We start from the raw sequence: 25,892 nt of genomic DNA, 5'->3' as shown, positions 1-25,892 counted from the left end.
AGATCATTTGTTTAAAAAAACTTTTGAAAATATTTGAACCACCCACACACACACACACACACACACACACACACACACACACACATTTTCAGAACCGCTTGTCCCATACGGGGTCACGGGGAACTGGAGCCTACCCGGCAACACAGGGCGTAAGGCCGGAGACACACCCAGGACAGGACGCCAGTCCGTCGCAAGGCACCCCAAGCGGGACTTGAACCCCAGACCCACCCGAGAGCAGGACTGTGGTCCAACCCACTGCACCACCGCACCCCCCATATTTGAACCATATGGGGAAAATACAATATGGTTCAGTGGTACACTATTATCTAAAAGAGCTCTTTTCAGAAACAGTGTACAATGGAAATGATCCATTAGTGCTCGACTCAGGGCTCAAAATCATGGCAGTTTCAGAGAAATTAGTGCCTGGTTGACACCTGCTATTTTAGCTGATATGACATTGGATCCAGTGAGACCACTTCAATATAGCAGTTTGAAGTTGAGTCTGAGAAAAGTCTTGCCCACCATAAATGAGTTGCACACTTGACCAGCTCGGGATGTGTTCTAAACCCTGGCAGTTGATTGGCCCATTGAAAACCCCTTGGACCATCTACCACCTTCAGTTGACATGCCATCATTTTTTCGATTATTCAAGCAAGGCTTCCAGCAGGTAACCCTGAGGACCTGGAGGACAATCACTGTGCAACCCTGTTCAATTATTCATTCTTTTAGCTCACACTGTTTCCAGGGCAACTGACAATGTTAAGTGTGTATACTGGGCAACTTACTCATTCATACAGTATTGTTTTTTACCAGCTTAGGGTAAGTACCTTGATTAAGGGTAATGCAGCAGGAGTGGGATTCGAACCAGGAACCTCCGGAAACATCAGGCAATGGTGCTAACCACCGAAGACCCAGAAGACCATCCTTGCTATTCAATGATGTGCTGAACAACACGGACCTTCCGCTGTAACATTTTCGGGCAGACAATGGAAAAAAAATGTTCATTGTGGAACTACATGGAAAATAAAATTGCACTTGAGTTTTTAAGTCTTCGCTGACTGGCGTTGACTTTTCCCTCCAGGTTTTATTACTGGTGAGACTGAAGTAAGGTGCAGGAAGACACCAGACAGACCACAGGTTCCTCTCAGCACCATCACGTTCTTGCAGAAGTTCGGCTCCAGTGACGTGTCCACGTTCTGCCCCCAGCAAGGGCTTCTCGTCCGTCCCTAAATAAACTATAAAGTCATTTCAGTTTCGGTCACAGTGAATCCCCTTCTCGCCCGTCCGTGGGAAATAACTGCCTGCTACCCTCCGTGTCTCCTTTCTGGAAAGCGTTCCGTGCCAGATGGACTGAGCATGCAGAGCTGAAGGGGCAGAGGAGAAGACACACGGAGATCGGGACAGCAGAAGATCCGTATGTATGTAAGGAGGAGAGGACACGAGGAGATCAGGGCTGGAGGAAACGAAAGGAAGAGCAGAAGATCAGGATAGGAGGAGATCAGGGCTGGAAGAAACGAGAAGAACAGAAGAGCAGCAGGATAGGAGGGGATCGCAGCTGGAGGAAACGAGAAGAACGGAAGGTCAGCGTCAGGGTAGGAGGAGATCGGAGCAGGAGGAAACTGGTAGAAGAGCAGAAGATCGGGATACGAGTAGGGGAGAAGAAAAGCAGGAGATCGGAGCAGGAGGAAAGCAGGAGAGCAGCAGATCGGGGAAGAAGGAGATCAGCACCGTGCGCCGTGATGTGGGAGCGCATCTCGGAGGACTGAAGCGGACTCTCCAGAGAAGCGCCACGACGAGGATGTAGTAAAGCATCTGGGCATCAGCTGCTGATGAAGAAAACCAAAGGGAATCGGGAGAGACTGAGGAGAGAGAAGTAAGTGCACTGAGAAACGTTCCGAAACGGGGGCTCCGTCCGTGTCAGTAACTTACAGTTACACGGTCAGCGCATTGATTTCCAGCGCGGCCAGCCGTGTCGTGCAGAAAATGCGAAGACCAGAAACACGTTCAGATCATAGATCATGTGACATGCACAGCATTTCTCGTTCGTGATGCCTTTCCAGTCAGCGCTCTCCCGCTTGGATGCTCGGAGTTCATTGAAACGCGACCAAAGTTCTCGGCCCCTCGTTCGTTCGTGTCGCTCTTCTCACCGAGTGTCTCGATGTTCAGTGTGTCTCTGAGGACACTGAACATCGAGACACTCGAAGGGTCCAGCATCCGGTGCCCTTCTGTCTCTTCTTCTCCCTTCTGCTCCCTTCTCCCGCTCGTATTTACGGTATAAACCTGTCTTACACCTTTCACTGCCTGCCTTGGCTTGTGGGACACGGGGACAACAAGGCTTTACCACGTTTAAAATGCTGGGAAAAGCCCTAAACCTGGTCGTGTACCGTGAAAACGAAGAAAGGAGAGTGTCTGGAATATTACCACATAGAAGAAAAAAGACATTAGAAATTGTCAGGCTACTGTGCGTGATACTGCCATGAAAGGGTTAAATAAATGAATATTTAATAATTAAAATAATGCAATGAATGTAATATGGATTATGAGGCCCAAATGTTACATTCACCCAGCAAGAAACAGCTAAAGACAACATTCATAAATAATCACTAACTCCTATGATTTCACTGTGTGCCTTTTGCAACATCATGAATTATGAATGTGTTCTGTCACTGACATTGTACTACCGCAGCCTTTAACGGGGAGAATTTTATAAAAATGGTCTTCCCTTCGAAATACCTGGTGTAGTAGGTTATTGTGGGCCCGCAGGACAAGACTTTGATCCGGTGTCTCTTATAAGGAATAGGGAAAGTGATCAAAATACTTTTTCTTGAGCCTGAGGAGCAGATACTCGGTCTACAGAAGAACTGCTGACAAATCAACTAACTTCAGCGCGTTCTCAACATATCTGGGCATTTCCTTTCTCCGCTCTAGACTGAAAGCTGGCGTTGAATTTTTGTTCGGTAATCGTCTGACCTTTGCCATACGGCCCTACGTTGCTTCGTTTGGCCACAGTTGCTTTCTTACCCATCGGTGAAGCGGGTGGTGGGAAGCGCATGCGATGTCGATTCAGCAGCTACACGGGCCGGGGCGTCATCCCGCATAACAGATGTCCGTGCGCGACTGTTCAGTCACGGGTGGCAAATATAATCAGAAGAAAAACAACGCCTGCATTGTGATTATTGTTTTCTTTCCGTCAGGTTCGTCGCTAGTGGTCAATGCCCTGTTTTGACTGAAAGTGTATTTTGCCGAAAGCAAACTGATTTAACAAAGAGGCTGAGAATGACAGCTTGTTTGCAGAGAACGCAGTGAAACTTTTACAAGCTGAAGAAACCACAATCTATAGTATTGAGCGAGACACTTGAATACCTTTCCAACGCGGGGGGTTGGGGGCACCCAAGGGACTGAAACCAAGATTAGGAGCGCAGCCATTCAAGGGTTACAGCTGGCTTTACAGTGCGCAGCCCCTACAAAAAAATTGATTTTACAATAACTCATTTTTTCAGTTCAATATGCGAACCTTAAATACTACCAGTGTTTACCAGCTAAATACTACATACTATGAATCACTCAAGCAAGCATGGATTTGATCGCTGTAATGTGGTCTTTCCTTCATATATTCCTGAAACACTATGTACTAGGGAAGCATGGTACTACACTTAAATGTAATATATCACCAGTTAAATCACGTGAATGTGGTGGTTAAATGTAGAAAGCAAGTTCGAAAGGGACTGCTATTTATGTGTAAATTTGCTTTACCCGAGCTGCAGTAATAATTCATATTGCTCTCCTTGTACGTTCATACCGTGATATCATCTTGCATATGTAAATACGTGAAATGGAGAGAACAAAAAAATCATGCTTTGCCCCCTTAATTTAGCTGATATGTTCAAAGAAAATTAATTGTACTTGTTCAAATTCCGCATTCAATCCACCATGATATAGGCAATAATTTTCAGGTAGATAAACTGTAACAGTTGCATTTTTCAGTGTTTTTTTTTTTTTTTTTTTTTTTTTTTTTCAGAAAAAAGAGGAGATGCCGATGGTGCGATGCGTTAACTAAATATTTCTTGAAATGTGAAAGACAGTGTACTTCACCATGGGAGTAGTTCATGGTTTTCATGATAACATTCACCCTCCAGCTACTGGTTTACATTTTTTTTTTTTTTTTAGCAGATGCTTTTCTCCAAAACAACTTCCAATGAACTCTATGTAGTGTTACCATTCCACACACCTTATTCACCAAGGTAACTTACACTGCTAGATACACTACTTACAATGGGTCACTCATCCATACATCAGTGAAACACACTCTAGCTGTCACTCACACACTATGGGTGAACCTGAACAGCATGTCTTCGGACTGTGGGAGGAAACCAGAGCACCCCGAGGAAATCCAACCAGACACAGGGAGAACATGAAAACTCCACACAGACTGAGCCGGCATCAAACACATGCTTGCATCACCCAGGTGCTGTGAGACAGCAGTGCTACTCGCTGCACCACCATTTACTGGTCAAATTCACATGAAACTGCTGAGTGCTGGGGCTCTTTCTGTTTAGGTTTAAAACAGCATTTGACCTATAATTGATCCCTGTTCCTCCTGAACAAGAATAAAATTGCATTGCTCACTGGAATCATGGCCAGTTATGATGAGATGTGTTATTTTCCCCTTCTAGTGGCTGCACCTGATCTTCTGGATCCGAAAACAGCCGCGCACAACTCCAAGCCTCGTCTGTCCTTCTCCACCAAACCCATCGTCTTGAACTCCGGGGATGACTTTGACACCGTCACCACAGTCATGAGGTGGAAGACTGTGTCAGCCATCTTTCTGCTAGTGGTACTCTACCTGATTATTGGAGCTACGGTGTTCAAGGCACTGGAGCAGCCTCACGAGAGCTCCCAGAAGGAAGCCATCCTCACCGAGAAGCTCCAGTTCCTTGCCCGCCATGTCTGTGTGAACTCTTCAGAGCTGGACAACCTTGTTAGGGTAAGAAGCCTTTCTTCACCAAAGGAAAAAATTCCAACTTTCCAGTGTTCATTCTGGGGTTTCTAGTTCTTGTTGACGTGGGGTTATGGGATTTCGCAATGCTCTGATGATTTATTTATATATAAATAAACCGCACAGTGCTCCTTGATAGACCTCACCGATCAAACAGTCTCCTCCTTGGTGCGCAGAATCAAACAAATATGTGTGAAAGCTCAATTTCTCCTTGGGAGCAATGAATCAGAATCAGAATGAGTTTTACTGGCCAAGCGTGTTGACGCACACAAGGAATTTGCTGTGGTTCTTGGTGCCTCCAGTATTTACAGACAAACAAACAGCTGACACGGAATAACAGAATAAATAGATAAATAACATTTACAGAGTGTACAAACATGAGAAGGATAAACAGTAGTATAAATACTAAAAAAAAGTAAAGAAATAAGAATGAAATTACCAAAGTGCTTGGATAATGTTGCGCTGACGGGAGACCTATAGGGGAGTGTTAACTGTTCATCAGAGTGATGGGAGTAATGAGTAATGAGAGGTGTCTCTGATCTGAAACACTCTGCCTACAATCCCATCTGAATACTCAAGCGCCACAAGAGAAACAGTTAAATTATCATATTTGCCTTTTACTTATTTTTTTACAGTACTTTAAACACCGATACAAAATCGAACACGTGACAAGGGGCCGAGTTACGTTTTAATTCTGAGCGTTTTTGGAGGAAACGGCCGTCAAGCAGCTCATTCTTGATGTGGCGTGAGAGTAGGTGCGGAACAGATGGACCGCGAGGAAGGAAACGTGTCAGGAAAGAGGAACCCGTTTGAAGGTTAACGGATTCGCGCAGCTGTGGGACTGAGGTCCTCCAGCTGCGGAGTCTGGGCCAGCGGCTCGGTCTTGGTCCCGGCAGGAGCATCTGGTCACGCGCTCATGTTTGTAGCTGCCTGTGAAGGCAGAGCGCACCTCCCTCTGTCCTTCTCACTGGGTGTAAAAGAGATCCTCTCTAAGCTCTGTCATGTACATTTTATCGCCATGTTACTTACTGTTATTAGGAGAGTTTTACGTCGCTCTCAGTAACACTCGAACCCATTCCTACAAATGCATTCTTACTAAAACCGTTCGGGAACAGGGCTGCCTTTGGGGTTCCGTTGCAGTTCCAATGCTGGTTTTGACATTGGGACTCTAGGTGTAGGAGGCATGGTGGCGCAGCGGGTTTGGTGGGTTCCTGCTTCCCGGTGGGTCTGGGGTTCGAGTCCTGCTCGGGGTGCCTTGTGACAGACTGGCATCCCGTTCGGGTGTCCCCCAGCCTTACGCCATGTTGCCGGGTTACGCTCTGGCTCACCGTGACCCCGCTTGGGACAAGCAGTTTCAGTCAATGTGTGTGTGACTCTAGTTGTGTGATGGCTATTCCTGCTCAGCACCTGTGGCTGCAGCCCATTTTAAAGGACTACGGTTTTCACTTGGTGCTGGAAATACTGCGTCGACTTTTATCCCCCCATTTCGGGATGGCGACCAACAGAGGCTAATTGGTGTGTGCCTCGCTTTCTGCACCTGTGATTTGAACAGCTGCTGTTTGACAGGTGTGAGCTGCCGGAACAAGTGAGGGGTGTCAGTTCACCCAAGCTGTGAATGCCTCAATTAGGGTGTTTGACAAAGCGGAATACAGGAGTGACACCAAACTGTGTTTTTACCTTTTTCTTAGCTGGGATGTCGCTGGGTAGCGTGGCTTCACTTTTAAAAATGACGCACCATATGTATAACGTGCCGCTGTATTGGTTAGAGGTGCTGCCTTTGGACCCAAAGGTAGCAAGTTTGAGCCCCACCTCCTGCTGTAGTACCTTTAAGCGTCGTACTTACCTTAAAATTGCTCTAGTGAAATTACCCAGCTGTATAAATGGGTAAATAGCTGTAAGTACTTTAACATTGTAAGTCCCTTTGGAGAAAAGCATTGGCTAAATGAGTAAATATCTAACCAGCCATAGCCGAAGGCTTAGGACCATGGACAGCTCTCAGCTGTTAAAAAGCACATTATTATAATGACATAATGCGTAACGTGTGATTTTAGCTTAAAACACTTTTTTATTGTCCTCACGTACATCGCAAAAGATGTAAGTGACATTTGGATCAATATGGATTTGATCAAGATTTGGCAGGACCACCACTGGCTGGATTCACATTCAAGAGGACGACTTCTGCGGGGCCCTTGTCTGACACTGTGGACATATGTCACAGTCCCATCCGCTCAGCCCTGATCTCCTATCTCTGTTTTCCGAGTAACCAAAGCCAACGCTATCTTTCTGGTTGCTTTTCCTCCAGCTCATTCCTCTCCCGTGCTGCAGCTCCACTGTTATCTGCGCAGGATCTAAAAAAGCTTGCTGTAATACACCCATATGTCTGCCAAGGCATCCTCCATCTGTTAATGCTGTCCAGAAAGAGTCTGCAATACCAGGCGCCCTCATCACTCACGCTGGTTCGCAGAAAGGAAAAAGCGAGCTACCGCTGTGGTAAAGTTTCCTCTAAAGTCTTGAATCTCTCTGCGTATAAAAGGCAGAACACTGGGTTAGAGCACAAAATCCAGAATCTTAGATAGTACTGTACAGCACAACAAATTACCGTATTTATCACTGTGCTGATCGAGTGATCCAAAACAGCTGACAGTTTTCGGTCCATTTGGGGCATACCAGGTACGGCTGTAGTTAGACCTGCTGCTTTGCACTTGAAGGATGAGGTTCAAATCCCACCTCCTGGTTCGATACCCCAGAGCATGGTACGAACCTGAATTGCTTCAGTAAAAAAAGTGACCCAGCTACAAAAATGTTTAGAGCCTTAAAAGTACTTTAACTTTGAAAGTCCCTTTAGAGAAGCTAAATAAGTACAAATAGCTGAGCATATTTACTGTAATTGATGGTAAGCACCTTCCTCAAGGGCACTACAGCAGTAGCAAGAAGAAGAGCTTGAGCCAGCAATATTCAGGTCTCATATCCATGTTCTTAACTGCCAGCTTACCCGTCCAAATAACATAAATCGTCATCTGAAGTTGAGAGATCTCATTATTGCTTGATATTTCATAAGCCTCATATCCTGCGGTGTACAATTGTTTTCTGTCTGATTACATGACAAGTTTTCACTCCTCCAGCTCGCAGTTTATCTTATTAATGAAAACTAAGTGACAGAACCTCCACCCAAAGCGGCTCAAGATGCGACAGGAAGCCCCAGAGCCAAGATGAAAGCTGTGTATTGAAGTAATACCCTGTGTCCCTTGATAAGGGTACACCGATATACCGCGAGGGTGTATTAATCACAATTAGATTCAGTTACCAAAAGTTTACTGCATTTCCTGCAATCATTGCAGAAGTCCTGAAGAAATCAGAGAACACACATCTCCAGTTCTACTGAGGGAAACTGAACGCTAAGCCAGAATGAGCAGTCGTGACGTTATTTGTGCCAGCAGGCGGTTTTCACTGCCACCCTTAATAAAGGGAAGCTAAAATGACATTTTTAACCAAGTTAACTAGGTGTTTTTGTTTGCATTATCCATCAATCCATCCATCGCCAATAGCTGCCTGTCCGGTTCAGGGCTCTGGTGATTCAGAGCCTATGGAGTGCAGGGCAGCGTACACCCTGCGCCCACACTCTCATTGATTCACACTCACACACACTGAAGGGAGTTCAGAGTCACCAGTTCACCTGGAACATGCAGTGCTGTGAAAAAGTATTTGCGCCCTTCCTGATTTTTAAATCTTTTTGCATATTTGTCACGGTTAAATGATTGAGATCATCAAAGAAATTTTAATATTACACAAAGATAATCCGAGTAAATACAAAATGCAGTTTTTAAATTATGATTTTATTTATTAAGGGAAAAAAGCTGTCCACCCCTACCTGGCCCTATGTGAAAAAGTAATTGACCCCTAAACCTAGTAACTGGTTGTGCCACCCTTGGATTGCAACAACTGCAATCAAGCATTTGCGATAACTGGCAATGAGTCTTTCACATCGCTGTGGAGGAATTTTGGCCCACCCTTCTTTGCAGAATTGTTTTAATTCAGCCACACTGGAGGGTATTCGAGCATGAACGGCCTGTTTAAGGTCATGCCACAGCATCTCAATTGGATTTAAGTCCAGACTTTGACTAAGCCACTCCAAAACTATAATTTTGTCTTTTTTTGAGCCATTCAGAGGTGGACTTGCTGGAGTGTTTCAGATCATTGTCCGGCTGCATAACCCAAGTGCGCTTGAGGTCACGAACTGATGGCCGGACATTCTCCTTCACGATTTTCTGGTAGAGCGCAGAATTCATGGTACCATCAATTATGGCAAGTCGTCCAGGTCCTGAAGCTGCAAAGCAGCCCCAGACCATCACACTACCACCACCATGTCTGACTGTTGGTATAATGTTCTTTTTATGAAATGCTGTGTTAGTTTTACACCAGATGTAACGGGATGCACACCTTCCAAAAAGTTCAGTTTTTGTCTCATCAGTCCACAGAATATTTGCCCAAAAGTCTTGGGGACAATCAAGATGTTTTTTGGCAAATGTGAGACGAGCCTTTGTGTTCTTTTTGGTCAGCAGTGGCTTTTGCCTTGGAACTCTCCCATGGATGCCATTTTTGCCCAGTCTCTTTCTTATTGTTGAATCATGAACACTGACCTTAACTGAGGCAAGTGAGGCCTGCAGTTCTTTAGATGTTGTTCTGGGTTCTTTTATGAGCTCCTGGATGAGTCGTCGTTGCGCTCTTGGAGTAATTTTGGTAAGCCAGCCACTCCTAGGACGGTTCACCACTGTTCCAAGTTCTCTCCATTTGTGGATAATGGCTCTCACCGTGGTTTGCTGGAGTCCCAAAGCCTTAGAAATGGCTTTGTAACCCTTTCCAGACTGATACATGTCAATTACTTTGTTTCTCATCTGTCCTTGAATTTTTTTAGATCATGGCATGATGTGTTGCTTTTTGAGATGTGCTTCACTTTGTCAGACAGGTTCTGTTTAAGTGATTTCTTGATTCAACAGGTCTGGCAGTAATCAGGCCTGGGTGTGACAAGTGAAATTTAACTCAACTTTCCAAAAAATATGGTTAATCATAATTCATTCATAATTTAACGGGGGGCAATTACTTTTTCACATGGGGCCAGGTTGGTTTTGACAGCTTTTTTCTCTTAATAAATGAGATCATCATTTAAAAACTGCATTTTGTATTTACTCGGGTTATCTTTGTGTAATATTTTAGTTTGATGATCTCAATCATTTAACTGTGACAAATATGCAAAAAAATCAAAAAATCAGGGAAGAGCAAATACTTTTTCACGGCACTGTGTCTTTCGACTATGGGAGGACACCCATGAGAACACGGGGAAAACAAACTAACTGCAGCCTGAGTCAAATTCGAACCCACATCTGAACCCATAGCAACTGTGAGGCACCAGCACCACACCATGTTTACATTACTGTGGGGTGACTAGCAGTGCTATGTTGTTCAGCCCTGTAACACTTATGACATTAGTAGTCTATGATCGAATGTACTCGTGCAAAAGATTTTCTTTAGTCGATCCTGAACAATGTTTGTAAAACCTTCCTCCACCACTCTTTCAACACTGCATAATGGAAACAACATTCTTCGCTTTGACCATAGAAGGTCATTCATATGAATGTACACTCTGGCTGACTACACAGTACATTGAAACACGTTCAGTGACACAGGTGTGTGACACTCATTGACGGACAGTGTGTGACAGAATGTCTGTCGGCTGTAACCCCACAGCAAGTGGTATCTGCAATAAGGGCAGGTGTGAATCCGTCAGGAACCCCGTCGAACCAGACCAGCCTCTGGGACCTGAGCAGCTCCTTCTTCTTCGCCGGAACCGTCATCACCACAATCGGTAAGAGCCGGCGCCACCCCCAGGCCTTGAACCCGACCAGATCATTATTGGCAGGGTCTTCACTATACAAGGGCAACGGTACAAAGCCAAACAACTCTTTGCTGTAAAAGTACCCTGAGAATGTTTTTCTCATTTGCTGAAAGTTCTATGGTCTCTATGTTAGTAGTTCAACCCGTTTAAATGATTAAATGAAAGAAATTAGTTGCACATGGAGACATTTTGTAAATTATAGGAAGAAACAAGATTATGTCATGTAAACTGTCCGCATCAATATGCAGACATACAGAGTGCTGGTATATTTTGTATTTGGAAATGGCACATATGAAAATGGATGAGTGGATACTTTCAGCACCAAATACTTGCCCGTCAGGGGATTTGTCTCCATCTGAGGCTCTAATAGCTCAGACAGATTCAGAAAGGAAAGGTCAAGCGGCATTCATGGCTTCACACCCTTGATCGGCTGTAAATTGAACAGCACCTGAGCAGATCCACGGGAAGGCAGGCGCCGACGGCAGAAGGTGGCCCAACGGTGCGTGATGCACACTGGCAGGCTGGCTGCTTGGAGTGCGCCTCGTGGAATTAATTAAAACGGGTGCTGTCACCACTCCACTGAGAGTACTGTGCCCAAGCAGCTCTGTGTTCAGGGGGTTCATTAGTCCTCGAGTCAAAGCTGGTTTAAAAATGTGTCTTTATCACATTTCCATCACCAGCCTTGGCTAGTATTTAGGATATAAATATTAATTTTAGGGCAGCACGGTGCCACAGCGGCATAGCAAGCCGTGCTGCCCCTTCCCAGGATCTGGATGATGTGAAAGACCATGAGTTCGATCCCAGCTTAGTCTGTGTGGAGTGTGTATGTTCTCTCCATGTCTGTTTGGGTTTTCTCCGGGTGCTCTGGTTTCCTCCCATAGTCCAAAGATATGCTGTTCAGGTGTATTGGTGATTCTAAATTGCTGTTAGTGTGTCAATGGGTGAGTGACTTTGTGTGTGTGTGTGTGTGTGTGCAGCTATCCTGCAATAGACTGATGTCTAACCCAGTGTGTACCCCCTTCAGCTGTGTGCCCAGCAATTACAGAATAGGCTCTGGTTCACCACAACTCTTCTCAAGGCAAGCAGTTACTGAAATGGAATGGATGGTTGGATATAAAGCATTTACCCTGTGGGGTTTCCGTTTTTAGGTACATGATCTTACGAGAAAACTCATGTCCATGGTTATGTTACACAACCCCACAGTTGATGACTTTGTTGCAACGCAGGGTTGTGCAACTCTAACTAATGCTGCTCACTTAATCTTCAGCAGGGATATTTCACTGATTGAGATGACAGAAACACACCTGAAGGAGATAGTATAGTGAAAACTGTGTGGCCCAGAAGAAAGTAGAGACACCAAATGATTATTGTTATGAACCCCAAACCATCCATTATTTCAGGCACTCGTTGAAAACCTCTCTTTATTGTCCATTCTTTTTATCGTCAAGAACATTGCATTCTAATTACAAGAGGATTTGATGGGAAAACCTTTTGTGTCTAACACAGGAAAGACTATTTATAAGAAATACAATGTTACGTGCAAGATTGCAGTTGCTTCGAGGCTTTCCTTATTTGTAAAATCACAATTAGACATTTTCGGAAGGTAATCATTCTGATGATTCCTATTTTGGGGCTATTTGATTAAACCGCACCTTGATGCATACAGACTTTGGTGAGACAACTTGCTGTGCTAATAAGGATATATATCATTCACTGCCAATGATTTGCAGGCTTTTCATTGTCTCTGAGCCCCGTCACAGAGGTTTGATAGCAGGCCTCCATGTGCGGCTTATGGCCTGTCATGAATTCTAAAAGGTGACAGTCAGAGACGCTTTTGCTCTCCTTGCAAGGTTCGACTTTTTCGCTTTTGACCTCTTGATCCCCCCCTGGAGGAATGGCCATCCACACAAGGCCTTGTAGATGATGGCTCAGTAGAGCTTCCAGCCAGTCGTGCGTAAGGCCGCTTGTGGCACTTACCATTGTTCTGTAATTGCGAAGTGCAAATTGAAGAAGCTGTGAAAATGATTGCTGCAACCTCTTTTTCTCCAGCCTGTCACTGGTGTTTTTCTGCTGCCGGGAACATTGTTGTTTCTGTTATCTGCTGTCAGGTTGTACTGCGTGGACTGCTCCTGCTGGCTGATATTATCCCATTTTGATCTATGTTTGATTATCATGCTGACCGTAGGCTTAAAATGAAAGCTGAAATCAGGAAAAAAAAAATTCATTTTTAAAAAAGGCCCGCAGAGATCTGAACTCTATTCAAGGGGTCATTTTAGTTCAGCCTCTTCTATTGTCCTCGGTGTTGTTAATTATTATTAGGAAAACATCCACATCAGTTATGTAGAAAATGTGAAATGATCGTGCACATGAACAATCAATGAACTTCCGTTACTACTGTGTATCCTTCCATGTGGTAAATCTACATTTCTTGATCAGCCGCTACACCCCAACTAGACCCCTTCGCTCGTCTACTTCCGCTCTCTCGGTGGTCCCGCGCACAAAAGGTAAAGCACGGAGGCTCTTAGTTCTGGCTCTTTTGTGGTGGAACGACCTCCCCCGTCACTTAGAACTGCAGAAACTCTGCCTACACTCAAGAAGGGTCTGAAAACTCACCTTCTTCGGATCCGTTTCGCCCAAGATCTCTCCAGCTCACGTAGGGTGTAACCGTTCATGCAGCATAACTTCATGAGCATAACCAGGTAAAGCATTTATTCAGCCACTACTCGAGCATTGTTCTTGTTTGTATCTTTGTTCGTCTTATGTTATAAAAAAAAAAAAAAAATTGGTGGGAGGGTATCAGGATTTGTCTATCCTGCGTTCTATGTACCTACTTGAACGATGAACCTCGGTGCAGCAAGTGGTAGGGAACAAACTAGGTTTACTTAAGAATCACGTGTCTGTAGCCATGTCTCTTTCTCTTAATGTAATGCATAGCTTGTACTTTTGCTGAGCTGTACATCGCTTTGGACAAAAGCGTCTGCTAAATGCATAAATGTAAATGTAAATTAATTTGTTGTGGAATTTCATAGAGAACAGGAAGGGAAAGAGCATCATTCAACATGAAACCACTATTACCTTGGCAGCATTGCACAGTATTGCTCTTGAGCTCCCGGAGTATCTGAGCTAAATGTGCTTTTATTCACTGATCCCTGACTGGCCAGAGACTGTTTCTCCTTATACCGTGTGTCATGTGGCAAGGTTTGTCAGGCGCTCCTGTTTATCGCTAACCTTCGGTGCGACGGCCCACTATTTGCATTAAAATGAAGAAATCCTGTTTAACAAAAAGCTTGTATCTTAAAGCATTTGCCTGCATTCGAGTTCCATGTGTACAGCACTCCACAGCTTTAAAGGAGGCTTGCATGTTTATTCGATGAGCTACGCTAAAGACGTGCCGAACATTTTCTCCATGGCAACATGGCCAAAGTCATGTAGTGGAGTGTGCATATGATTTTGTCTCAATTTTAACTCTCCTCTTTTAAAATAATGTCAGACCCATTATCCCCATTCTAGCTTATATCAGACCAGAGAGAATTCCAAGCAATACCTTTAAAAGCTTTTGAATATATACTCTATTTAAAATAGAAGTGAAATTTTAATATTTTTCCATGAAAAAACTGATTTCCAAATAGATTAATTTGTAATATTTTATTTGTGCTTAATGTATTCAGGTTATTAGAATTCCTGTTAAACATGCAGAACACTTTTTGCGAAATTGTTATACAATTGTAAGCAATTTTACAGTTTTTTTTAAATGCACAACTTTTAAGATCCATGAGCTTAACACAGGGGGCATGGTGGCGCATCAGGTTTTGCCAGGTCCTGTGCTACGGCGGATCTGGGGTTCAAGTCCTGCTTACGGTACCATGCAATGGACTAACATCCCATCCTGGGTGTGTCCCCTCCAGCATCAGGCCCTATTTTGCCGGGTTAGGCTCCGGTTCGCCGCAATCCTGTTCGGGACAAGCGGTTTCAGCCAGCGTGTGAGTTTTTACATTGATGTCATCATTATAACAGAGCTGTGTGTATCGTTAGTTTTTTTAAACATTTAATTTTGTTTCATACTTGGCTTAATTCTAACCGAACAGCCCCCGGGGCAAAATATATCTAGCTTTAAAATGTGTACATCGCTTTGGAGAAAAGCCTGTGCTAAATGAATAAGCGCAAATGTAAATGTAAATTCTACCATGCTGCATCTGGCTATACTGGCTGTCGTCTTAACAAACTGCACATTTTCAAACCATTTCTCTCTTGATATAAAAGTAATGACATTATGCTGGTGGAAATGGCTGCCTCAGATGACTGGAGGCCAGTGCATTATCAGAGCGTACTTGGACTTGGCACTCGGTAGGCAAGGAACAGCAGGCAAGTGTGAAATATGATTACACCACTGCTTGCTTCCTGAGAGGAGCGTCTGCAAAAGGAACAAGCAATTTTACTGGCATGAAGTCACGAAAATGTGTGTCACTTTCAGTGACCCCCAGAATGTGCGCGTGGAATACGTTCACAAAGTACCCTCAGGACCGGTTTTCAAAAGAGCCGTGGTAGTATTTGCATATTAAACTTGTTTTAAAACATTTTTCCCAAAAAATAATATTTGCGTTGCATAAAATATGTTTGTATTTTATTAATGTAACTCCCTCTTTTAAGGAATGGTAAGTGAAATTTTTGGAGGGAAGATGACGCTAATAATGATTCGGGTCATTAGGTAATGAATAAGAGGACTAAGAGGCTTGCTATTATTAGCTTGCCGTAATAAAGTGAAAAATGTCCACTAGCACATTGCACGAAACATAGAACCCATGTATATGCCTTTTTTTTTTTTTGAAAAATCAAGATAAGCCAGTGTTAATTCTGGTCAGGAAGGTGACCAGGAAGTGCTGATAGGTGCTGTCTGAAGAAGCTATGATTTAACATGGTGCATTTATGAAACCTGGTCCCACCATGAGAATTTGCTCCCTATCTTTAACAGCTAACCCACAAGGCGCAGCAGTCAACACTGGTGTCGGTACCAATATCTCATCGTCATTTAGACTCAGCTCATTTGTCGGTCTCTGAATCCCAGCGCTTATCTAACCACAAGAATGAACAATTAAATATTTTTGCTCAATTTGCAGCACCATCATGATTCCCCCCCCCCCCCCCAAAAAAAAACGTTCAGATTGCATATGTGGTGTGTTAAAATTTTTCTTACTATTTTGAAACATAACAATATTTTCTCAATCAATGTGCTCACAGTAGATTCATGAAATCATAGAACAGCTGCACTGTTCAGGACGGAGGTGTAACAGGCAGTCTGGTAAAGTGGGACCCGAAGGTATTTGCATTGGTTGGTACTCAGTGGATTTCTACACAGGCTAGACTGAATGTTCCAGTTTGTGGGGATACATTGCCCATTATTCTGTGTCTAGTATAACCTGAAAACACAACTAAGTTCTTCTCAAAGTGCCCGTCTTCCTTTCTCTGCTTCTTTCTTTCTCTCTCTCTCCTCCTCCATCTCTCCCTCTGTTTTGCTTTCTCACTCACACTCTCTCCTAAATCTCAGGATTCGGGAACATCTCCCCGCACACACAAGGGGGAAGGACATTCTGCATCATCTACGCCTTACTGGGAATCCCTCTCTTCGGCTTCCTGCTGGCTGGAGTCGGGGATCAACTGGGAACCATTTTTGGGAAAGGAATAGTCAAAGTGGAGAAGATATTTGTTGTGAGTATTGCTTTTCCCTGCCAATTCATTTGGCTAATTCAGAAAAAGCAACTGCTGATCTTGTATTATTCTCTTCCTGTAAATGGAAAGGCCAACATAACAGCTATCAGCTCTTAAAATAACAGCACTGTCATGTGCACTGTTCTACAAAACAAAAAAAAAAAATCTTCAGAAAGCAGGCGAATGTAACCTTTTTTATATATTTATATCCATTACATTTGGAATTCTATTTTGTTGTTAATAATACATTTTTTTAAAAAAAACTACGACTTTCTCAAATACGCCAGCTTTAGTTTTAAACCTGGAGCACCCTACTTCATTTAGAGCAGGTTTTCCAGTATTTCATAATATAATGAGTTTGTATTTGTCTTGCTTCTGTTGAAAGGGTTACTTTTCATCCCATCATCTGATTGTTCAATATTGAAAATGCTTAATCAGGAAGAGTCATCTTCCACCCAAGAGAACTGTCCTCCTACCACTGATTTAGTCTTATTAACATCATACTGCCTCCCATCAAAGTAATGTCCCATTCTAGCTCGCTGCCATCAGTTTGACATGACCAGATAAATGCAACCTCACCAAAAATACAATTGAACAAACTTAAAATTTTGCTGATGGTTATAACTTCTTAAAAACAATGTGTAATATATACTAATTGCACAAAACTCATTTACACAAGATTCAGTACAGAGTAGTATATAAGCCTCTGGCTGATTATTGATTACATGCTTTTGGAGTTGTGCCATTTGGACTTGATTTCAAAGGAAACCAATAGCCTTTACACCTTGATGTTTTAATTCATGATTTATAATTTCAGGCTGTAAAGTCTTGGCATACACACTCATTTGTTCTTTTTCCAAAAAATTATTATTTATCACTCATTCACCCACCAAGTTAGGGTTGTGGTGATCCTGAGTCTATCCCAGAAACACAGAGGATGCCAATCCATTGTGATTCCAATATTTCTCCTAAACATGAAAGTATCAATCTGTCTAATAATTTCTAGGGAAATAAACTGAATGTAAAGTGTAATCTGAACAAATTTTAATATAGAGTGATTTACTGCTTTTATTTATATTCTTAGATCTCCCCAAAAAGCCAAAGGAGCAAAATGTAAGAAGTGTATGCAGTGCAAATACACAACTGCAGCAGGAAACAAGACCAATTTTGATATTATATGCAGTTTTTTTAAGAATTCCTCAATTAATGCAACACATGAGCACTTATCAGCAATAATAAATAGTCTTTACAGACCAGGGAAATGATCTAAAAGGTGTCGCTGCAAGCTATTATCCATCATTGCAGGGTATTATCCATCATCTCAGTTATGAATATCTAGAATATAAATGTCTTCCAATATTATTTAAATCTCCAGAAAAATTAAATCTGGCGAGTTGGCAGCACATGCAGCATTTACATAATGAAGCTGTAAAGCACAGTCATGCGATCTCAAGCCAAAGTCTCACATCAGCAGTTAATTCCAGCAACCTCCTTATGATATCAGGAGATGCACATTGACACGCAGCAGTGATCAACAGTGTCGATGCTTCCGTTCTGCTCATTTGTGGCTTTAATTCTGAGGGGTTTGGTCTGTCTGTTTTTTTTAGCTTTAACGTGACAGTCCTTCATCTCCGTGTTTTGCAGAAATGGAATGTGAGCCAAACCAAAATCCGTGTGACGTCTACAGTGCTCTTCATCCTCTTTGGGTGCCTGCTGTTTGTGACCATCCCCGCCATCATATTCAAACACATCGAGGGCTGGAGTGCTCTCGAGTCCATTTACTTTGTTGTCATCACTTTGACCACAATTGGATTTGGGGATTTCGTTGCAGGTACTGAGCGTCAGAGGTGTTCAGAACCTTTAAGAAAATATAAGCACTGTTTCGCAGAGAGACACTCTGCACCACGCTTCTCATTCTCATACTGCAACAGTGCAGAGGGACTGCCTGTGTGTAGAGGCTGTGATCAGCACAGCAGAGGCAGTTCGTCCTGCCTTTAAGGCCTGCAGGACTTTTGCCTACGTCCATTACATTTCCCTGAAATCATTTACAAAAAAAAATGTTGACCTCAATGTGGCATGGAAACCTTATCTGTTGCATTTTAACCTCAGGGGATAGAGTGTTCCACTGTTGTGTACCTGCTCATTCTAAACCATATGTCTGTGTATAAATGGGCTCATTAAAAGCTCTGGCCAGAGTTCTTATGTGATGTTTATCCATCCGTAGGTGGGTCTGAAATTGAGTACCAGGATTATTACAAGCCTCTTGTTTGGTTTTGGATCCTGGTCGGCCTGGCATACTTTGCCGCTGTGCTAAGCATGATAGGAGACTGGTTCCGGGTCATATCAAAGAAAACTAAAGAGGAGGTAAGTTTCATCTTAAGTCTGATTTTTTTTTTTATTCAAAAGTTACATTCATCGGAACATCATCTGTTTTTGGGGTGTGTTTTGCATGTAATGAACATGATAAACAATGAAAGCTTATCGGATACTGAAAACATTCAAGAGGCTCATGAAAATCCACAGAATTTTTTGTAATAAAAATAAAATTAAATAAGTATTTTATCTTTTAGAGTGAAGGGGGATGCAGTGGCGCACCAGGTTCGGCCTGTGCCTGCTCTTTAGTGGGTCAGGGGTTTGGCGGTTTCAGTCACTGGGTGTGTCTTTTAAAGTTCAAATGTCTTTCTTTAACTGGATATCATTGCATCTGTTTTAGGTGAATAAAAACATTAATTTTATTGTGTCGGTTACGTTGGAGGTAGTGAGCTGTTTTGTTTCTGACTGATGAAATCTGGAGTCGGTTGAGTGAGACCGGTCAGAAATTTTGGCGATATGTCGTCCACATGAGTAAAATAAATTTCTTCTTTTGTCACTTTCTGAGTTTCACTGGGAACAGTGCATTCAGGTTAAACAGCTCCAAATATTTTCCAGAATCAGGATTTGCTTTATGTACCTTTAGAAGTCCACTTCTGACATAAAAGGTAATCAAAGGACAGCAAGAGAAGATAGAGGAAATTTTTTAATATGATGTTAACTTTATGTTATTAGAAGGTTAAATCAGAGACAGGAGGAAAAGCTGTCCTTGGTGAAACATGCCCCTTCTTGCTCAAGTGTTCCCTTTTGGCAGTCCAAAAGTAAGCTTCTATGGTCCCGTTGAATTACTGCTGCGCATTCACAATGCCTCCTGTTGCAAGGGCACTGAGCAACAAAATATGGGGCTCTTTTCATATTTAAAAAAACATCTTACCAAATCCACAGTGGAAAAAACTATTTTTAAAAATTGACATCTATTAGCTTTACACATTTTTCATATTTAGTTGAAACGTTCAGCATTCCTTCTTTTAGAGTACGAGCCCAACGCTACATTAACTTCTAAAGAGGGCAGCTTGAAGGACACTGGCTCCTCATAGTATGAAGGTTCAACTTTCAAATTTTTTGAAGACACAGACATTTCCCTGATGTCTAATGTCAGTTGATGTTAATAAAAGCAAAGAAAAAAGTTTTTTTTCATTTGTTTTTTATTATAGCTTTATTTGCGGTTTTTACCGAATCTAGAGAATAAATCAAGAGATGTCTTTATTACTGAGCTCTTATTAGAAGTAACAGTGACTGTGGGGTTAACAGATAAATTACCAAAATAACAAATGGACTTCCAGTCCCAACCATATTTGTAAAATTAGTATATATGCATATCATGGCAGATATTTGTACTTGTATATTTTTTCGTTCACAATGACATTGATGAAATTACCGAAATTTTGGTTCCCAACACATTGACGTTAAATTTCAGAGGCCTGTTTTGTCTCCAAGGTTGGGGAAATCCGAGCACACGCAGCCGAGTGGACGGCCAACGTGTCCGCTGAGTTCAAGGAGACTCGGCGGCGTCTCAGCGTGGACATCTACGATAAGTTCCAGCGAGCTGCATCCATCAAGCGCAAGTTGTCAGCGGAGCTGGGCCTGAGCCCCACACAGGAGATGACACCTGGCAAGAGGACCTTGTCTGTGAACTTTACCGATGAGCGGGAGCGAGGAGACTTCCCTGCGCTCACCAAGAATGGCAGCCTCTACCTGAATGGCCTCAGTCCGGACTTTGCCGACCGTGGAGAGATAGCGGTCATCGAGCATCTCAAATGAAGACATCCTAGAACAGGCCACCCAGTCTGCATCAGACAGGAGGTCCCCTTCAGTCGTATCATCCAAGATGAAATCACAGTCACAGATTGCATTTGATAATAAAATTTAAAAATGACAAAGCACCCATAACCCAAGGGAACAAAGTCATTTCTTCAGCTGAAAGTATAAATTTGTTTGGGTGTTGACACTTTTTTAATCAAAGTACGGAAAACCCTTAAGGATCACTTTATGCCTTGCATTGGTCAATGAGCGTGTCAGCATCTGATGAATTTCCAGCTCTGAGGATTGACTCCCTGCTTGAACGAGAATACGGCATCATACCTAAAGAACATTAATACTAGTGCCTTAATAATATTGCAAGAAGAAACTTTTCCAATCATTGCATGTTTGAATGAATAAGGTGAATCCCAAGCTTTCATTTCCCCCCATTTTTTTTTTTTTCCCAAAACCTTATATTTTTCACTTGTATCTTAAAAACGCCTTGGAGAGGAGGAAGGCATCGGACATCATTTAAACATGCAGGATCTTATGGGTAGGAGACTGCTGAGGAAACTACGGTAGAGGTGCTGCTCCTCTCGCTGCTTCCACCACCAGGCCTGATCGTGGGGCTGGACCAGACGTGCGGAGATCCAGGAACGTTGAGGTTAATGGCCCGCTTTTTTTACGGCTCACGTGCAGGTGTTCCTCTTGTAAGTGTGTATCTTCACACTGACTGTACTCTTCACATGAAACAACACCGTGAGCAGACTTCTCTACCGCACCAATTACAGGTATATATAGCTGGTGAGCGACTTGGAATTGGTTTTCCTACTGCTGAGGAGTAACCGTGCCGGTGGATGCGTTGTCGTCAAGAAGCATGGATGAAGGACAGGCGCTACAACATGCTGCAGGAAACAATGAGCATTTTATCTTCCAACAGCTTAGAAATCTTTCAAAAGGCTACTGTACTGTTTTAGGTAAGTCTTGATTATACTGTGTGAAAAAAGCTCTGAAATAAGTGCACCTCAATCTACATACAAAGAGGTGCTATGTTTTGAATAACCTTTTAACGTGTTGATACCGCACAAAAAGCTAAAAGTAGAGATGCGGACTAATCTGTTGACTGCTGTGGAGATGTTACGTGGTTATATATCAAGTAGAGTTTCATGCTTCACTGTTACACATTTATACAGTAAACAAATTATTCAGGTTATTTGGACGTAAGCTGTCCAGCGCTTAGGCCATTCAGAATTTGTGTTATACAAAAGAAAAAAATAATCAGACTAGCAGAACTGAAGACAAGGATGCTATTGGCACAGGTGAATGCATTAAATGACTGACCCTGAATGTCCGTGAAGGTCTTGTTTCTTGGCTAAGAAGGAAAGGAGGAAAATACTGCACCAAACCAGGTTTCATTCTGTGTGAAACAGTAAACCTTCAGTGTAGAAACCTGGCCGGCCGATCACAATAAATTGCTGTGCTAAATTATTGATTAATCCACGGCACTGGATAGACGCAAGCAGCCTCTTTCAATAAGTGAGAAGAATTAATAAAAATGTCCAATTTCACAGCATCTAGATGTTGTTTTCTTAAGGTTTTAAAATCGTAGGCAAATTCTGTGCACCGAGCAAATACACTGGAAGTACTGTATGCACTTTGTCAGTGGCATACCAAACACTAAATGAACTATGGACATAGGCATCATGAGGGAATATGTTTTCCCCATGTCCAGAAAAGCCTAATCTGGCCCTAAATATTTTTTATACCTCATCTATATACCACTAACAATATTTTGTGGTCCTCCAATATTGCTACACCACTGAAAATATATATCTTTATTACCTGAGCGTAGCAATTTATTGATTGTACTGTGTAGCTGAAATTTAAAGCCAATAAAAGAGATAAAAAGTGTTCAGTTAAAGCTGACATTATTGATCTTATATCTGTTATATTAAGGGTTTTGAAATGAAATGAAATGAAATGAAATGAAATGAAATGAAAGTTAGATGAGAAATGGTAAGAGTTCAGCTGTCTCGAGAAACAGGTATACTGACACATTTGGTCCCCAACTTACAAACTTACCTGGGGTCGAGAGTTTATTCGTTGTTCAAAAAGCTGAGAAGTCGAATGTGACATGGAGCGAACAAGAAGCTTGTCGTCAATTCTATTTGCAGAATTTTATCTCGTGTAATATATGTTGGCTAAAAATGGTGACACTGGACAAACTCGCTGTACTTTGAGAATTGCATGTCCGCATTTGTATTTCTCTGTTCGTTGGTGAAATGCACTTTTGTTTACATCGAGTTGTACATCGCTTTGGAGAAAAAGTTCCTGCTGAATCAATAAATGTAAATGCAAATGTCGACAACCCAGACAGCTCTGCAGAAACACGGACTATCTCTCTCTCTTTCCCACCGAGCAGATTGCATGCAGGGAGGGGAAAGACGGTGAGTCTCGGCACAGAGCTAGACCAGGGTGTTGGTGCACACCTCTAACTCCTCAGTACCTTCTTTTTACCCCATACATCTCATGAAATTCACTAATACCTCATACAAACATGAGCACGGACAACTTTGCACCAACTGGAAAGCAGAGGTATTACACGTTGGCGGAGGATGAGTCGGCACTTCATTGACAGCGCGAAACTGTTAGATGTAGAAGGCGGGGGATCATCCACAGATTGTCCTCGTTCTGATGGCCACTTCTACACCTTCCCTCTTCCTTTGGAGACCTTGAGGCAGTGCTTACTGTTCATAGTCATCATCAGTCAGGCAGCATTTTAGCACGCTATTCGAATTTGTGCCGATCCAAAGTGCAGATCCAAATCCTTCTGAAAGAAGTCTGTACTTCAGCAAAAGTTTGTTATTTGAACGTTTATAAGTCGGGGACCAACTACGTAAGAATGAACAAATTCCTCCCTAATTATTATTGTCTTGCTTATCCCAATCATTTTAATAGTTGATTGGCTGAGCTTTTTCTGATTTTTTTTTGTTCCCTTACTGATTTAACATGCGCAAGTGCCTTTTTTCAAATGCAACAGCTCTTTACTAGAATCGAAAGTTCATGGTTATGGTTATAAACTAGCTAGATACATACCAAACACCAGCATAACACAACCTAGAGGCAAATCACAGAAAGCACATAAGTATGGGGCTCAGAATACTACTGACAACGACCAAGTTAAGCCCAAAAATACTGTCACTGTAAATTTATGAAAGATAAATTATGTTAAAATTAAGATGTATGGTATTAATTGGGTTGTTTTAGGTTCTTGCATTTCTGCACCTTGTGCCAGTACTTGGATATTATTTGATATGGATTTTTCAACATTAATTTGTTTAGCCTCTTGTATTCCAGTGTATTCAGCCCAGTGTAATTCTTGGTTCCTTCCTCAATTAAGAAAATATTTCTTTTGTACATAACTTTGAGTGAATCAAAAGTTGAACAGGGTCCAAGTATAAAAACAAGCAACAACTGTATTGTCAGTCCAGCTGCTTGTCCCGTAACATCAACATCTGGCCAATAAACTAAAGTAAGATTTGAAGGAATGTGTGGCTTTTCCTGTTTTTCTCGGACCACTGTCATTAGACAGAAAGTGTGAAGACATTATGTTTTCTGCAAGCATTTTCCTCGCAAAAACAAGCACCGCTTTCCTGAGAATCTTTCGAATACAAGATTGAGAAAGTCATTGAGTATTTTCCAGAAACTCGATGAGACAGTGCTTGTTCGGGGTGAAAGGAATGAAGCGGTCAGTTTTAATACAGGGACGTACCGGAGAGCCCTTTTACGTCGTTTTACTTGACAGTAGCCGAACTATAGAACTTGGTGGACACTGCAGCACTTAGGATGATCAGCATTCGTCTTTACAGTCTGGAAGATTTGCCATACGTTTTTTTTTTATAAATGTACGGCTCTATAGCTCGAGTGCTTTTTTTTTTCAAACCTATGCGTGAATCTTTTCCAGACTTTTTTAATACTGGAAAAGAAGAGGCAGGAAAAATGTGTTTCTTGTGAAAATGACTATACTAAATGTTCCGTTATTTCAGGATGACAAGTGCATCTGGATTGTCACATCCGACAGTGCCATATTAATGTTATTCTAGCCATTTACATAGCCATAAAATCTGTGTCAATTACATGACCTTTTATTTTTTAAATTCCAAAAAATTTATTTTATGGATCAGATTTTCATAGTGAGTTAATGCAGGGGCTTAAGAGCTTTTATATATTTTCACCACAGCAAGAAATAGGGCTGTTACATTATAATGCTATTAGCACTCAGTGTCACTAATGTACAGTTCAGTTATTTTCGCACTCATTAATGGCCACCCAATTTTTTGAAGACACTCATTGTAATACTACCCAGGCAGCATAGCTTTAAAACTGGTGTTTCGTGAACTTCTTCCTCGATGAAGTGTGTAATATCTGCGCATATTGCACATAATTGTCTGTGTATGTTTCTCATGGGAAATCGTCTCATATAGTGTTCACATCAAACTGGCGTCATGCACATAAGCAGCACAGTTCTGGCCAGACTAGTGGCAGCAAGTTCCCTTCTTTTTAGTGATAGTTAGTGGTGATACTACAAACAGGAGCTATTTGTCCACCACATGTGGACACAAACTCCAGCTCTTCTACAGTATCACCACCCATCCATGGATGGATGGATGGATGGATGGATGGATGGATGGATGGCAGTTAAATGTAGCCCTGCCTCTTCAATGGTTAACTTTATTAACATAACTTTTTTTAACCGATTTTGCAAATTTTTTTGTTTGTTTCATAGTATTATTTATAACAGTACAAGTTCTTTAGCTGAACATATTGAAGCCATTCCAGAGGTATAAAGGGGTTATTTAATTTAGAGACTGACACCAGAATTCTGTAGGTTTTCCAACATACCCTGCTCCGCTACAAGCTCAGAAAGGGTGTCAGGTGGGCTCATACGGGACAGTGAGTTGAACCAGGTGGTTCACCGAATAGTCAGGACAAGCACTGCATGCAATTAGCTCTCCAAGAAGTTGCTGAATAGCCCTGATGTAAGACCTACGCTCTACATTCCTTGGTGGAATCTGAAGCATGTTGTCTCTTGTGTGATACAGTTAATGTGGTCCATAACATCTCTAGTTTGATGTATAGTCTCACAGTGGTGTTGAAAGCAGAGAGAGTTCTCACACAAAAGAACGGCCTTCA

General features: G+C 42.3%; 1 protein-coding gene across 1 annotated transcript; it reads left to right on the top strand.

Annotated features, from left to right (window-relative positions):
• The first annotated feature begins 1,595 nt into the window (after nucleotides 1-1,595).
• On the top strand, nucleotides 1,596-20,720 carry LOC108924047 (potassium channel subfamily K member 2-like). Its single transcript, XM_018735160.2, has 7 exons — nucleotides 1,596-1,873; nucleotides 4,674-4,984; nucleotides 10,739-10,856; nucleotides 16,429-16,589; nucleotides 18,234-18,420; nucleotides 18,814-18,953; nucleotides 20,397-20,720. Coding segments are annotated over exons 1-7 (1,242 nt in total). The 5' UTR covers nucleotides 1,596-1,872.
• The last annotated feature ends 5,172 nt before the right edge of the window (nucleotides 20,721-25,892 follow it).

Source organism: Scleropages formosus, chromosome 1 (assembly GCF_900964775.1).
Source record: "Scleropages formosus chromosome 1, fSclFor1.1, whole genome shotgun sequence".
Classification (NCBI taxonomy): Eukaryota; Metazoa; Chordata; class Actinopteri; order Osteoglossiformes; family Osteoglossidae; genus Scleropages; species Scleropages formosus.
This window is presented reverse-complemented; position numbering and strand designations above follow the sequence as displayed.

Excerpts from the sequence above, each read along its gene's own strand:
- LOC108924047 (XM_018735160.2), top strand. Across the intron at positions 16,590-18,233 it reads AAGTGGAGAAGATATTTGTT|AAATGGAATGTGAGCCAAAC; the intron begins GTGAGTATTGCT and ends CGTGTTTTGCAG. Across the intron at positions 18,421-18,813 it reads ATTTGGGGATTTCGTTGCAG|GTGGGTCTGAAATTGAGTAC; the intron begins GTACTGAGCGTC and ends ATCCATCCGTAG.